This window comes from Lissotriton helveticus, chromosome 7 (assembly GCF_964261635.1).
Source record: "Lissotriton helveticus chromosome 7, aLisHel1.1, whole genome shotgun sequence".
Classification (NCBI taxonomy): Eukaryota; Metazoa; Chordata; class Amphibia; order Caudata; family Salamandridae; genus Lissotriton; species Lissotriton helveticus.
In genome coordinates this window covers 1,566,250,708-1,566,266,812 of record NC_136068.1, presented here as the reverse complement: position 1 = coordinate 1,566,266,812, position 16,105 = coordinate 1,566,250,708, and the positions used below count along the sequence as shown (strand labels likewise).

The 16,105-nt window shown below is 48.6% G+C and overlaps 1 protein-coding gene across 3 annotated transcripts in view; it reads right to left on the bottom strand.

Annotated features, from left to right (window-relative positions):
* Positions 1-16,105, bottom strand: part of TTYH1 (tweety family member 1) — a 271,334-nt gene that overhangs the window by 42,559 nt on the left and 212,670 nt on the right. For all 3 annotated transcript variants that reach the window (XM_078655064.1, XM_078655065.1, XM_078655063.1), the window contains exons 5-6: positions 5,539-5,634; positions 3,637-3,709 (exon numbers count right to left, since the gene is read on the bottom strand). In XM_078655064.1, the coding sequence (XP_078511190.1) occupies positions 3,637-3,709; positions 5,539-5,634 (169 nt within the window). The remainder of the gene's footprint in view (positions 1-3,636; positions 3,710-5,538; positions 5,635-16,105) is intronic.

Here is a 16,105-nt window from a genome sequence, read left to right as displayed (position 1 = left end):
TGCGACACATGAACTTTGTTAAAAGTGATGTTCTGGTGATGCAACCCCTTGTAAATATGCCCCTGCTTCTGTTTTTTTAGTTGCCTTGTCGTGTAGAGGGAAGCCTGTGCGTCTCAGCTTTAGTAAAGAGCGCCCATGGCAGGGCCGGACTGGCCATAGCGAGCACCGGGCAATCCCCCGGTGCGCTGCATGGGTGGAGGCCGTTTTGGCCCCAGGGGGCCGTTTTTGTTACAGGGCCGTTTTTGCAGCAAATCATCCCTGAACCGAAATCGGCCGAAAACCGGCGCCGGCAAAGAGCTCGGCGGAACCTCCAACCCCCTGAGTGAGGAGGAGGGGGGCCGGCCGAGTACTTTGCCAGGGCCGGTTATGGTTCCCAGTCCAGCCCTGGCCCCTAGGTGCCTTGATGTGCTGGGAAAAGGATGTGTGGTAGCAGCTAGTTGCTATTTGTTACTTCTTGGCATCGCTGCATCATTAATCTTCGTTCCAGCCCAGAGATTAAGGGTAGGCGGTGGTAGGAAGTGGGGAGCTATACAGTACAGTGAATACATCCAGGGGGTCTTAATGCCCACAGATGCCTGTTCACAGAGGAGCCATGGCACCACTGTTTAATGATAAAAATAAAGGAAGAATTCATTTTAGCAGATGTAGTAGAGGAACGACATCCCCTGTCGTTCCCACCCACATCGACTTCAGACCATTTCCACGATCAGCTTTACTCTGTTGATTGGAGTCAGCACCATACAGGAAGAGGCAAGAACTGTGTGCAGCGAAAAAGGACAGGACAAAGGGGCGAGGGAGGTAGGAAAGAAATAACGGAAGGGGGCCAGGAAGGTGTGTGGGGAGGACTGATTAAAGAAAGAGAGACAGAAAGTGAGGCAATAGAGTCTGAGAAGGTGAGGCCTAAGAGAGAGGAAGGTAATGGAGGAGGGGGTGACAGACAAGGTAACTTGAAGGAGCAAAGTGAGAGTTTGAGAGAAGAGAAGTGTGAAAGAGGAAGAAAGGAAGCATGTGTAAGGGAGAGGAATAACTATTGAGAAGTAGGGTGTGGGAGAAGAGGGTTTGTGCAGGAGAGGAAGGTGTGTGAGAGGATGACAGAAACAAAGGATGATGCAGGCAAGAGGAGGGTGTGAGTGAAAGAGGCAAGAGTAGAGCCCTGAAGGGAAGAGCTCGGAAGAGAGAACAGAAGGTTAGAGGTCAGAGGAGGGAAATAACGGTGAGAGAGATGGGATTCAGAAGAGTGAGATAGACAGTCCAGGTCTTTATATTGGAACTCCTCCATCATCAATAAGAAAGCTCCCAGGTCCTACCTCAGGATCGAACTGTGAAGAGAGTCCCTCCAGGTTTCCAACTCGAGAGGGGCAGAACTCAACGTTACAGGAGCTACACACTTCTGGGAAACGCCCATGAATTTACATATGGAGGCCCTACCACAAGCACCACCCTACATAGTGTGCAAATGTGCATGGCGGCATGCTTCACTTCGAATGCGAAACGTTTTCCTAAATTTTTTCATCGGTCTACTGGGGAAATATGTTTCCCTTTTAAGAACCACCCCACAAACTTTCAGTATGCTACCTTTCCATTCCCACCCTGAAAAACATTTTCAGGGTGGTAATGGATCAGAAGAACGTTTGTGAACATCTCCAAAATTGTAAGTTTGTGCACAAACTTTCAGAGCATTCAAGCCCTGGAATATCCACTTCCTACCCTTTGAAGTAGCATTTCTCAATGATTTTATGGGTGTGAAAACAACATTTGTGATTTTTAAAAGTGTTTTTGCACTCATAAGAAGGGCTCTTTTTTAGTGTAAGCTAAACTGGCATGTGGAAAAAAGGTCTGGGAGGTGGGACCACTATTTGTAGGTGGGTTTTGAGTGATCACACCCTCACCTAGGTAGATCTTGGTTAGCTGCCTTCGCCTACTGCCAGCTCTTTTCTTACAAGCTATTCTCCTTTCTGGAACTTTGTTTATATATCATGATTATTCAGTGCAACCAAGGATCTCTGATCCCTAGCACAGCTCCATGTCAGGTAGGATTTGGATAACGTGTCAAGGTGTCTCTAAGCGCACTTTCCCCAGTGATTTCTGCCTTGCACACAATTCTTGCTGCTGCCAGGCAGACAGATTTAATCCGTATCCAGATGTCGGATTATTGTGGGGGGTGCACAGCTCCAGTTTGTGCCATTGTGCACCCTCTGAGCGCGCTCAAGAAAACTAGGGCAGCGTGTAAACAAGAGCGAGCGTTGCAAATAGCGGATAGCACACATGTCCTCTGTGTCCCTTTCTAAGAGCATTATAGAGGAATGCACTGGGTGTTTGCATCTGTTTGCATCTGTGGGGTGGTGCACTGATAACATGCCTCTCCAGGGTCCTCTGCCCATGAGCCTCAGTCTATAATACGGCCTAGTTCGTGAGCAAAGTCATTCCCTTATTTTCATAGGGCAAGTGCCCATGCAAATCAGGGAACACCTACTCTTAAGAGATGTGTAATACAGAGGGGCCACACACATATATGTGGACGCATAATGTAATGGCCACAAGCAGCTAGTATGGTTGTAGGGGCATTTCTCTAATCTGCCCGCAGATATTCTTTCCACGAGAACTGGCTACAATGGTTGTACCCTGGCAAGCATCGGCTGAGCTACCGTCTGGGAATCTCCGAGCCTCAGATTCTTTCAATGACTCTTGCTTTGCTTTTTGTTGATATCAAGGCTTGTCCCTCAGATGCCTTCCGCGAGTCGTTTTTTGCTGCTGGGTAGTTTTTCCGCATTGGTATGTTTGTTAAATGAACAATCACCTGTTCATCATCTCCAGTCGCTTTTTTGGAGCATGGTGTGAACTCACACCTGCTTTTAAACAATTAGGCTGCACTGTGCTAAGGTGTTCTTAAGAGGTTCAGGAATTTTAAAGCTATAGTTTCCTTTTTTCGGAAATATTTTCCAAATTTGGAATTTGTTTTTGCAGTTTTATATAGCACAAACTCAGCCCCGGGGCCCTGAAGTGCTTTCCATGGCATGCACCAGTTACAGTACACAAGGTCAGAATCCTGTTCTTTTTTGTTAGGCACGGGGAGATTACGTGATTTGCCCAGAATCACAGGATGTTCAGCCGACACCAGGCTATAAACCTGCTTCCCTGGCTACAAAGATTGCATCTCTGGCCATAATGCCACATCCTCTCCTACTATATACGTGGGAAGGTTTAACTTAAACATTGCTGTAGAGTGTTGTGGAATGAAGGTTATCAGTGTGAGGACTTACCCATACTGGAAAACTAATGTAGGTTTGTAAGGTTTACATGCATGTTTTGTTAAGGTTTCTTACTCTACAATGGCACTGATAAATTACTATTTTGCAGATCATGGACAGTGTTAGCGGACACAGGCACCGACTGATTATGGAAACAAAACTTTAGAAAACAATTTATATCAGGAGTTGGGTCCCAGTCCATTGAGGAAGTGATTAGGAATAGGTAGTCTATGGGAATGCAAGATAACATCAGGATGACCCGAAGGATTTGTTTCCGCAATTATCTCTTGGAGTCAACCAGACAACCTACAGAGTTGGGACACAAACCCTTAAGGATGGACAATCAGACAGTCAGGCAAAACGTTTGCATGAGTGTTTGGAGACTCACCACAGCCGCTGCCGTCTCCAGCCCCATGGATCCCCAACTCAAGATGAGAACGAAGAAGGACATCACCGTCATTCTAGAAAAAGAAGAACAGAGGTCGAAGATGTATGCGTCAGCAAGTTGTAATAACTATCCAACAGTAGACACCACTATATCACCTGGAGACCAACAGTACAGAGCTCTGCCTCTCATTCGGATGACTTCAAAGTAGTGAATCCTCTGCTGCTTAAAGAAAGTCCCATTATGGCATTAATGAATGTTCTAGAGGGAATTATCATCAGATAATTGCCTGCCTCCCAAGTTATGTGCTCTGAAGCAAAGGCAAAGGCGTATAATGAGTGTGAATGGCAATTATCTAAATGACAATGCACTCAAGAGCGTTCATTAAAGCTTTTAGAGCATGAGCAGTGGGAACAACATTCATTCAGAGAAGTCTCTAGGGATCATTTGAGCTTTTCCCTAATATACTTGCAAAGCAATATTGGTCGATTGAAATTGTTGAGTGATATCATCAAGAGTACTTTGAGAAGAGCTAAAAAGCAGAAGCCAAAAACAGTTTGCTAGTCACATTCTGATTTGTTGGTGAAATATAATTACATAAAATTTTCAAAGTTCTCGAAAATGGGTCTTTATTACCAGTTAGAGCCCTCACTGTGAGAATTCGGATTGCTCAGCCCATGGACTGCTAATATTGGAATGACAGGGACGCGGGGAATGATTGAGGGGTATTGACAGAGTTGTTTGTGCATCCCTGTTCTGAAATAGTAACAGTGGCTACAATTCAGCAATGAGCCACATTGGTATAGGCGTTTTGGTGTCTCAGTATAGAAAAAGCAGATCTTTAGCAGGCTAGGACTGAGGTGCGTGGTAAGAGACATACAGTGGTTTCAATACTGGAATATTGGGGAGTACTGCGTGTCAGCCTTGACGTGAACTGGCAAAGCCCTGTGTGCGCCTCAGTACAGGATCAGTAAAGGGGTCTGCGGGTGAGGACTGAAGTGCGCTGGACTAGACGAGACGTGCTCTGCTCTGCTGAGTATCTGGGTGTGCGGGAGATCAGATGGGAGGTACGTCGAAGGTACATTCATGAAGCTGTGTACAGGTTAGCTGTGCACTGCAAGGACTAGTACACTGCAGAGACGTACCTATCCATGAATATTTTGTGAATGAGCAGAGATTACATCAGGCTTTGAGTGAGTAGCGTAATGTAGGCCCCTGCAACCAGTGAGGCGGAGGGGGTCCCAACCCTTCAAGGTCCCCCAGCCATTCAGGGTGTACCCTGTCCGCCTAAGGCCAATGAATATCTTTGAGATATGGGAGATGCAGGGGCCCTCTTCCCATCCAGAAGGGGGGGGGCCTTATAAATGTAAGCTATGCCACTACTTTGTGCATCTGGGCGCACATTTGCAAAGAAGCCTTGCAACACTTGGAGAGCGCAGAACTGCACCATATCTTACTAGAAATGTAGCAGTTCTGCTTTCTCCATGCGCTGGGACACTTGCAGCAGCCTAGCGCCAACGAAGACACCCTTGCGCCATAGTACATGGGTGCTACTAAAGCCTTGGCCCTCAGATATATGAGGGTGGTGCGAAAGCGCATCTTACAGCTTTTGTTTTATAACTCTGAATCTAATGGTGAAACTTTGTGAAATGATGCTGCACAGTAGGAAGCTCTCAGTTGCAGATCTAAGTTTATTGACACTTACGCACTCCAAGAAATGGAAATACAACAACCTGGTGTTAAATTTTTTCCCCAAGACTCGCAAAGCTGTACATGTAAACACCGCGAGAGAGGAGGCTGACGCACCATTAGCATGGAGACGGGCAGCTTCGAGCGTATGTCGTCCCCTTTCTTGTTTCCAGAAAGGCTGCAGTGCACGTAATGAACACCAGGTGGCGTACTTACACAATAACCAGCCACTTGATCTGCTTGGCGAGTCCCAGCAAAGTGAAGAGGCAGATAATGAGATCGAGGAGGAGCAGTAGTATGTAGGCCAGCCACCTGCAGGGACAGAGGGAGAGAGTCAGTCAGTGAATTCAAGCGGGAAACTTTGAGGGAGGACACCCCCTCACACTCTGACGCTGCACAGCCACACACGGAGACAATAAGAGGCTTGTTTAGTGCTGAGTGGGGAAAACGACCTCTAAACCAGCGTTTAATATGTAAAAGACCTCCGAAAGTGCAAGCACTCAAATATTTTCATAAGAGCCCACCATGCTGAATACCCAGTTTCAGCGTCGCCCCACTGCTCTCAGAGCAGTAGAAAAAGGAAAAATAAAATGATAACAACACAACGTTATTATAATTTTTATTTTTAGTACATGCTATGGGGCCAGGTTAGGGCAGGGCAGGGCTGGGCTGGGGTCACAGGGAGGAGGAAATATGTATACACCATAAGTGCGCATGACAGATTGGCCTGCCGTCTTGGGTGGACAGTCATACTCACTAAGCATTTCGCCAATTTGCTGTGTTGCACAGACCTGTCCTACGGTTCCTAATGCTCAAATCAATCATGACACTGCTGTCATGCAGGTGACAGCAGCGTCATGATTGGCTAAGAGGAGCGTGTGTGCTGCCAGGAGTAAGGAAGAGAAGAACACAAAAGAGAAGCTGCAACCATAATCAGGTAAGTGATCTTTTTGATTTTTTTTATCCTCCTCCCGCCCCCTTACCACCCCTGCTCTGTAGCAGCCGCCACTGCTAATATTAAGGCTGATGTGTCTCCGTTTGACCTAATGCCTCTTATTCCAACAGCCTACAGTTCTAACTCTTTATTTGCAATTTTGCAGGGTCTTTTTCTTCCCAGTTTTTTCAAATTGTCACTGTTTTATACATTTTCACATCCTCTTTCTTTCTATCACATCTGCCTTTTCCTGTCTTGCTCTGAGTCAAAGTCTGATGATTAAAAATAAGACCTAGTCCCCAAAAATGAATGTCTCTGCTTGCCATCTACAGTCAATGTCACCTATTAAACACTGTTAAAACCCCACAGTGCAATAATCATTTACGCAAGGTTGATGCCAACCTGATAGTAGTGGTTAACTGGTCCTATTAGGAGTCAGAGGAAATGTGCTGTAGTGACAAAGGCATCGTCATACACTTGTCAGTAACGGTAGGGAATACGTGCACAAGACCTTTTTTAGGTTCCACAGATTTACACATTTTACAATTATTTGAAGATATAGCTGTAATAGTGCAAGTTATTATTAATTTTTTTTTGGGGGGGGGTAGCGCAAACTCAACCTGAAGGTATCAGAGTGCTTTACATGAGCACCAGATGCGTTACAGACGGACACATTAATTTTTGTTATGCACGGGGAGATTAAGTGATTTGCCCAGAATCACAAGAAACTGTGTAACCGCCTTAGCCGTTAGTCCACACCCTCGCCCCAATCTTAATATCACCCATCTTTTGGCAGTTCTCAGAGAACTCTTTAGTGACCTTATTTACAGTTTGGAGGGCAGGATAATCTGCTAAAATGTGGTGGATATCCCATCTGCCATTTTACAAATGCTATAGGCTATATTGCTCTTGTATCACAGCAGACGGGATAGCTAAGGTGGAGGAGCATCGCCCCACAGGAAAAATAAACTGATAATAACACCGTGTTATTATTATTTTATTTTTTAGAATGCTCTGAAGGTGAGGGGCAGGACTGCCCACAGAGCTGGGGTGAGCAGTGGTGGGCACTTTCTAAGTGTGCAAGATGGTTTGGCCGTCCGTCTTGGGGCGATCAAACAGACATGCGCACTTTGCATGTTCTCCACCTTACTGTATTGCACAGCCTGGGTGGAGAACAAGTACAGGCTCACACTGCCTGTCTTAGCATTGAACCATGTCGCTCAGACCAATCACAGCATTGCTGTCATACTGGTGACAGCAGCATCATGATTGGCTAGGGGAGTCTGTTTCCTGCATCAACCATAGAGGAAGAAGGAGAAGCGGCAGCCAGCAGGTTAGTACATTCTTCTTTTTTCTTAATCCCCCTCCTTCTGCCCCACCACGACTGCCCAATAGCAGCCGCTACTGGATAGCAGCCACACTTGTCATGGAGTGCACCATCCCCCAAACTCTAAATAATGCCATATGTTTCCTCCAGTTATTCTGCAAATTACATGGTGGGCTGAGAAGAAAATATGACAACAAGTGCTGCTGCTAATAATATCACTGGCAGAGTCCTTTCTGAGGTAGGTAATAGAAAGTTCATAATTGGGGCAAGACGTGATGTGTGACCATATCACTGGTAGGGTAAACATCCCATCACATAATTCTTATTCTCAGAGATGAGTTGCTGCACATGAGATTGCTACTGCAGAAGATCACTGAGATAAGGTGCCCCATGTTAGATTGATACTGCAAAAGATCTCCCAGATGACCCACTGACGTGCTCCATGTGCTCAATCTTGCAGAAAATCTCTCTGAGAAGAGCTGCGGCACATGAGATTGATACTACTAAATCTTTCTCAGAGATGTTTCCGCACACAAGATTGATACTACAGAAATTCGCTGATAGGAGCTGCTGCTCGTGAGATTGATACTGCAGTAGATCTCTGAGAAGAGCTGCTGCACAGGAGATTGATGCTACAGAAGACCTCTAATAGGACCTTCCACACTTGAGGTAGCTTCTGCAAAAGATCCCTGGGAGATGCGGCTCCACATGAGATTGAAAATACAGAAGATCCCTGGGAGGAGCTGCTGAACATGACAAAGCTACTGGAGAAGATCTCTGTGAGGAGCTCCTCCAGATGAGGTTGCAGAAGATCTCTGAAAGGAGGTGCTGCACATGACATCGATACTGCAGAAGATCGCAGAGAAGCACTGCTGCATAAGATATTGCTACTGCAGATGATCTCTGAGAAGAGCTGCTGCACATGAGGCTGATACCACAGAAGATCACTGAGACGAGGTGCTCCACGTTATATTGATGCTGCAGAAGATATCTCAGAGGGTATGATGAGGTGCTCCATGTTAGAGTGATATCTAACATGGAGATAATCACCGATAGGAGCTGCTGCAATATTAGTTTGATACCTCTCATGAGAAGAGCTGCAGCTCATGAGACTCATACTACAGAATATCTCTCAGACGAACGGCACTACATGAGATTGATGCTACAGAATATCTGGCAGAGTCGCTCCGGTAGATGAGATTGTTCCCACGGAAGGTCGCTGATAGGAGTTGCTGCACATGATATTGCTGCTACAGAATATCCCTCAGAGGTGCTACTGCACAGGACATTGTTGCTGCAGAACATCTCTCAGAGGAGGCGCTGCACGAGATTATTACTGCAGAAGATCTCTGCTGGAAATGGCTCTTTCTAGTGTGCTTTCCCTCAACTTTTTGCTCTGTGCCTACCCGATAGAAGGCCATAAACTAAGGGCTAATGGGAAACTGCAAACCTCTGACTTTGAGGGAACTTTCTGGGATGTTACGTTGGGGTGAAATTGGCACCTGCATTCCAAGGGGCCGGGTCTTGACCCCACTAAAGATAATGATCAAACCTCCTGGGGTAGGATGACAGACAGGACAACATTTAGGGAGGCCTCTGCATGTCAAAGATGGCCTTTTGAACTGATTGTATCTTCAAAGGCCATTGTGGGGATAACTACTTGGGCTCTGGCCTCCAAAAGTGGAGACACTTTTGAATTTGGAACCACACTACTCTGGTTCACTGTGGGACATCAAAATGGGTATCATTAGTGCAAGAGGGACTGCAACTGGACTAGGAGGGGGGTTATCACTTGGTAGATTTTGCCTGGATGTTGTTGGCCTGTAGCTTAGTGTCAACTGTTGTGGCCTTGGTCCTAAAGTGTTCTCCAAGAGCCAGTGAGCTGGCCTCCTGTCAATGAGATCCTAGGGACACAGAGGTTCTCACTGTCTCCATGAGATCATAAGGACCGCATGAGGTGCGGCGGAGACAGGTGGAAGTGATTTGTGGTTGGAACAAGGACCGTGTTGACTTACACCATCATCTCGCTGTGCTAGAGGCGTCCAGAGCCACCTGAGGTGCCTGGATGTGAGGAGTTTGAGGAGTGCAGTAGAAGCTTGAAGAATCCGAGGGACCGATGCTTGCAACTAGGGGACGTGTGCTAACTTGCGCTCCACAGAGTATGGTGCCCGAGGTGTATTGGGGAGCCTGAGTTTGGAGCTGAGACTGTCTTTGGCCTCCAGATCGGGAGGATGACAGTGCCTGACATTGCGGCCTCTGTTCCAGCTCGTTGTCTCCCTCTCCTTGGGCTCATGCTACAATTTGCTCTGTTGTGGAGAATACCATGGCGAGGCCCAAGAGGTTCGGTGTGCCTTGTAAGCACCTACTGCTGACTGCCGAGGGCTACAGAAGGTCACACCTCCGCTTTAGGGGAAACATTTCTCCAGACTTGGAAGTGTGCCAGCTTCCTGGGTCACAACCTTTTGTCTATGGGGGGATCGAAATCCCGCACTCATGCAGGTGGCTCTGGGCACCTGGAGGTGTAAGCCGGATGAACAAAACAAAGTAACTGCTTCTTTCTGTTTGAGGTGGTTTCAAGTGTCTAGCCAGTGGGGCACCAGCAGGTGCAGTTGTATCGAAATGGCAGACGGAGTACTCCCCACTCAACAAAACCAGGTACAGGGTCACAATAAAATTATACAAGAACGAAATCAAAGCTTCCCAAGCAATATTCTATTAATAAAAAATCAAAGCCACCGCCTCTGCCCCTAAGGAAATCTACTGTATTGATAAAACCTTGCTTAAACCTCTTGAGAAACCTCCTAACACAACGGACGCCACAACATGCAACAAACTGGCAGAACTTTTTCCTTCACAAAATACAAAGCATCTATACCTCCTTCCCCCCCTTCCAGTGTGTCCCGGCTCTGACGCATCCCACAAGCCCCGAATCAGGACCTGCAGCCTATCTAGACTCCTTCCCCCCCCTTGAACCCAGCGCGCTATTCTCCCTCATGCACAAGGTTAAATCCGGCTCCCCTCTCGACCCAGCCACCCAACGAGCCTATTGATAACATTCTCCCAACTGTCTTGGATTTACTTAACGCCTCAATTTCATCATGCATAGTGCCCCCCCTATGGAAGCACGCCATGGTTAGGGCAATCTTAAAAAAAAACCACTCTTGACCATGACAACCCCAGCAACTATAGGCCAATCTCCCTATTACCTTGGCTTAGCAAGATCGTGGAGAAGCATATTAACGCGACATTGGTTGAATTTCTGAAGGCCAACCGTCTGCTCGATCTCTTCCAAACAGAGCCGAGTCTGCCCTCCTCGCAGTAATGGAGGAGGCCAGACAAATTCTTGACCAGGGGGAAACGTGGCGATTATTCTCTTAGACTTAAGTGCCGCGTTCGACCCTGTAAATCACGAGACACCCCTCCACCGATTTAACAACTTAGATGTTTCAGGGAAAGCCATCACCTGGCTTAGGTCCTTTCTAGCCGATCGTTCTTTCCAAGTCTTTGAGGACAATTCCTCCTCCTCCAGTCTCCCGCTCAGATGTGGTGTTCCTCAGGGCTCCTCCCTGAGCCCTACCTTATTCAACGTTTACATGAGCCCCCTAGCCGAGATCGTTGCCCTTTTGGCATAAAAATTATCACCTATGCCGATGACAACTGTGGTGGCTCTTAACCAGCTAACGCTGCCTCACCTAATCTGAGCGGCTGCCTCGAGGAGGTGGCTAATTGGATGACCTATTCCTGCATCAAACTAAATGGCGAAAAAACAGAGCTGATGTTCCTGAGGCACTCCCCTCCACCCAATTCCAACCTACTGTGGCCCGCCTGCCTTGGTCCCCCCGCCTCCAAAAAGTAAAATAAAAAGTCTGGCCTTTTGGCTGGACCAATCACTCAACTTTAACCACCAAGCAGTGATGCTTTCCGCCTCCTGTTATGGCCTACTCAGACTATTACGCAAAATCCTTTCCCTGCTCCCACTCCAGGCGAGACAAATCATAGTTCAGGGCCTCATCTTGTCCCGCTTGGACTACGGGAACGCTCTATATCTGGGGGGCCCTCAATCCACTGTTCACAAACTTCAGATTATCAAAAATTGTGCCGCCCGTACCCTTCTGCAAATTCCACTCCGACTCTCCCCCAAACCTGGACTGAAAAACCTCCCCTGGCTCCCAGTCAGGGAACAAATTCAGTTCAAGGCCCTATGTATTGCACATAGAACACTCTGGAATACCGGCCCAGATATATGTCAGTCACTGGTCTCCCCCTATCAGCCTCGCAGACAGCTTGATCAACTTCAGCCCACCTCGCCCTCATCCCCAAAATCAAAAGAGCGAGATGTGGCGGCAGCTCTTTTTCTTATAACACATCCAAGCTGTGGAACTCTCTTCCTCTCCTGCTACGAACAGAACCCAACTTATTGTCTATCCGCAAACTTCAAAAGACATTCCTCTTTCACTAATTCCCCTCACTTGGCCTTCCCTTCCATGTACACGTCCTGTCTATAGCGCTGGGACGCCTCAGGGTAGCCATCACGCTCTACAAATGTTATTTTCATTTCATTTCATTCTATCGCTGGCTGGTGTAGTTGAATCACTGAGGGACTGGGTTATGAGGCATAGTCAAAAATCTGTGACTGTTTGACCTTTCTACTAATGGGAAAGTCCGACAAAGACAAAGACAAGTGTTTTATGCATATGGTGTGGCATATTTTTGTAGTGTACGCAGTGTGTCGATAAAGTGGGGGTTGTGCTAACACTTTACACTCGAGTGCTGAGGATAAGCCTGACTGCTCAGTGTCAAGCTACCAGAGGGTGAACACAGGTTATCAGACAAGTGTATCATACTCATCATATTTGGAACAGTGGATTTTGACTGGCTTCGAAGCGTCTCAGCCAGCCCGAAACCACTGGGTCCAACAATCTCTCAGATTAGTTACCACACAGCAGAATATTACTGCAGACAATGTCTTAGAGTAGCTTCTCTACGCAAGATTGTTAATGAGGTTGTCTCTGAGAGGAGCAGCTCCAGAATATATTGTTACTGTAAAAAGTCCTTAAGTGGAGCTGCTCCACAAGCTATTGTTACTGCTGAAGATCTCTGGGAGAAGATTATTACCCAACCGCCGCAACTTTCTCCAAGAGAGAAGTAATGGGAAGATAAGCAGCTTTTTATTTTTTATATAGAAGGCAATGTGAATAAATCCTTTTGAATGGCTGGCATCCAAGCTTTCAGCTTCCCACTTTTGCCTTGTCTGAATTCATTGTTTCTAGCACAGCACCAAAGTAGAATGTGCCAGGCTGCCTATGAGTCAGGGTGACATCACTGTTGGACTCAAAAGAAGCCCACAGTGCAGTTGGCAGGGTTCCGTGGCACTAGGAGTGAAGCAGATTCCAATCTGTGGCTATAAGACTCACTAACAGATGCTGTTATCAAAGCCTTTTATAAACAGCATTCCTTTTGGAAGAGTTCCGGGACATCTTTGCAGTATCCTTGATCTCTCGTAATCTTTCTATTGGCATGTTCATCTGATGATGAGATCTTTCTACAATTAATATGCCCACCCGTCAGAGTCTTTTTTTCTTGGGATACTTGCCTGGTAATACCTCAATATGTGATTTTTTAAATTATGGTGCATCATGACATTTCCCCTCAATTTGAAGTTGGTGGAAATTATGCTAGTCTGTTACAATGTCAGCCTTTGAAACAGCTATCAATCAGTCATTTCAAACCCGCGAGGGTCTCAAGACGCTGGGGGGGGGGGGGGCGCTACTGGTCAAACAGCCAGGTCTTGAGTATCCTCCTGAAGGTCAGCAGGCCTTGGGTCTTTCGTAGGCTCAGTGAGAGTGTGTTCCAGGTCTTGGCGGCGAGGTGGGAGAAGGATCTCCCACCGGTGGTTGTTCTTGGGATACGAGGGACGGTGGCGAGTGTGAGGTCAGCGGAGCAGAGCTGGAGGTTGGGAATGTAGAAGGAAAGTCGTCTGTTGAGGTAGGCTTGGCCGGTCTTGTTGACGGGGAGTCAGTGTAGGTTTCTCAGGTGGGGGTGATGTGGCTGTGCCGTGGTACGTCAAGGATCAGTTGTGCAGAGGCGTTTTGGATGCGTTGCAGTCATTTGATGAGCTTGGTTGGGGCTCCCGCGTAGAGGGCGTTTCGTAGTCGAGTCTGCTGCTGACGAGGGCCTGGGTGACTGGTCTTCTTTTATCTGTCGGGATCCACCTGTAGATCTTGCGGAGCATGCGTAGGGTGTTGAAGCAGGAGGAGGAGACGGTTTCTTGGTCATGGAGAGCGTCGAGTCGAGGATGATTCCCAGGTTGCGTGCGTGGTCGGTGGGTGTCGGGCTGCCCCCAGTGCCGTCTGCCACCAGGAGTCATCCCAGGCTGAAGGGTTGGAGCCGAGGATGAGGACCTCCGTCTTGTCCGCGTTCAGCTTCAGTCGGCTAATCTTCATCCAGTCGGTGACTGCCTTCATTCCTTCGTGGAGGTTGGATTTGGCGGTGATGGGGTCCTTGGTGAAGGAGAGGATCAGTTCAGTTTCGTCTGCGTAGGAGATTATGTTGAGGTTGTGCTGTCGGGCGACGTGTGCGAGCCGGCCATGTAGATGTTGAATAGTGTTGGGCTGGGGGAAGATCCCTGGGGTACACCACAGATGATCTAGGAGGCTTCAGGTTGGAATGGGGGGAGGCGGACGCTCTGGGTTCTGACGGAGAGGAAGGAGGTGGTCCATTCCAGACCCTTGTCTTGGATCCCTACAGCCTGGAGGCGTGCCCGTAGTGTGCAGTGGCAAACGGTGTCGAAGGCGGCAGAGAGGTCCAGGAGGATGAGGGCCGCGGTCTCACCGTTGTCATCGGTGGCGGCAATGAGGGCAGTATCGGTGCTGTGGTTGCTGCGGAACCTTGACTGGGAAGGGTCCAGGATTCTGTTTTCTTCGAGGTATCAGGTTAGCTGTTTTTTGACGATCTTCTTGATGACCTTGGCCTGGAACAGAAGCAGAGAGATGGACCAGAAGTTATTGAGTTCTCTTGGGTCCACCTTGTGTTTTTTGAGTAGGGCATTGATCTCGGCGTGTTTCCAGCTCTCTGGGAAGGTCATGGTCTCGAGGGAGAGATTGATGACGTTGCGCAGATGGGGTGCGGTGGAGCTGCTGGCTTTGTTGAAGATGTGCAGGAATGGATCTGACGGGGAGCCGGAGTGGATAGTGCTCATGGTCTTGATGGTATCAACAATGCTCATGTTGGCCCAGGCTAGCAGCGGGTCGTGGTCGATGGTGTGTGGAGAGTATGTTGTGTTGATGTCTGTTGGGGCTGTCTGGGTGTTGAAGCTGTCATGGATGTCTGCTATCTTGCGGTGGAAAAAAGTGGCAAGGGTGTCACACACGGCTTGCGACGGCGGGATGTTGTTGGTGTTGGAGCTGGGGTTGGAGAGTTCCTTCACGATTTTGAAGAGCTCCTTGCTATTGTGTGCATTGTTGTCAAGGCGGTCTTTGAAGGAGGTCCTCTTGGCAGTCCTGATGAGGTGATGGTGGTTGCGGATGGTGACCTTGTGGGCTGCGTGGCTGTCCGGAGTCTGTTCACTGTGCCGTTTCTTCTTTAGTGTCCGGCAGGCTCGCTTGGAGGCTAGGAGTTCTGGGGTGAACCAGCCAGCCTCTTGCTGGTGTCTCTGTAGGAGGGTTTCTTCAGCGGGGCAAGGGTGTTGGCGCAGTCATCGATCCAGCGTCTGAGGCTGTGGGCAGCGTCGTCGGTGTTGGAGGGTTCGGTGGGCGGGCTGAGAGTGAGGTTTGCATGTAGTTGGTCTTCAGTGATTTTGCTCCAGCAGCGGCGGGGTGCGGTGGTGTGTGGTGGGTTTCTGGTAGGTGAAGTGGATGACCCGGTGGTCGGTCCAGGGGCGTTTGGTGGTGTGGCTGAAGGAGACGTGGGAGCTTAAGGAGAAGACGGGGTCGAGCGTGTGGCCGGCAGAGTGGGTAGGCGTTGTGACGAGTTGCCTCAGTCCGAGGTTGGCGAGGTTTATCGATCAGGGGGGTGGAGTTTCTGTCGTTGTTGTTCTCGAGGTGAAAGTTCAGGTCTCCGAGGAGGATGGTGGAGGTCAGGGCGTGCGTGCTGGTGAAGTCGGCGATGGAGTCGCTGAACTGGGGTCGGGGTCCGGGTCGGTCTCTAGACGAGGGTGCCTCTGAGGGTGGAGTTGGGGTCTGTGTGGATCTGGAAATGCATGTGTTTGGCGGTGCTGAGAGTGTCGTCGGTGCTGGTCGAGACCCTGATGCAGTTCTTGTGGACGATGCCGATTCCTCCTCCGACTCCGTGGGTGCGGTCTCTGCGGGTGATCTGGTAGCCTTCTGAGATGGCAATGGCAATGTCGGGTGTGGAGGAGTTGTTCATCCAGGTCTCTGTCAGGAAGGCGACGTCCGGGGATGAAGTGTCGAGCAGGTCCCAGAGCTCGACGGCATGTTTGCGTGCGGAGCAGGTGTTCAGTAGGATGCATTGGAGGTGATTGTGGCCTTTCTTGGCGGGTGGTTCGTCATTTCTGAGGCTGGTGT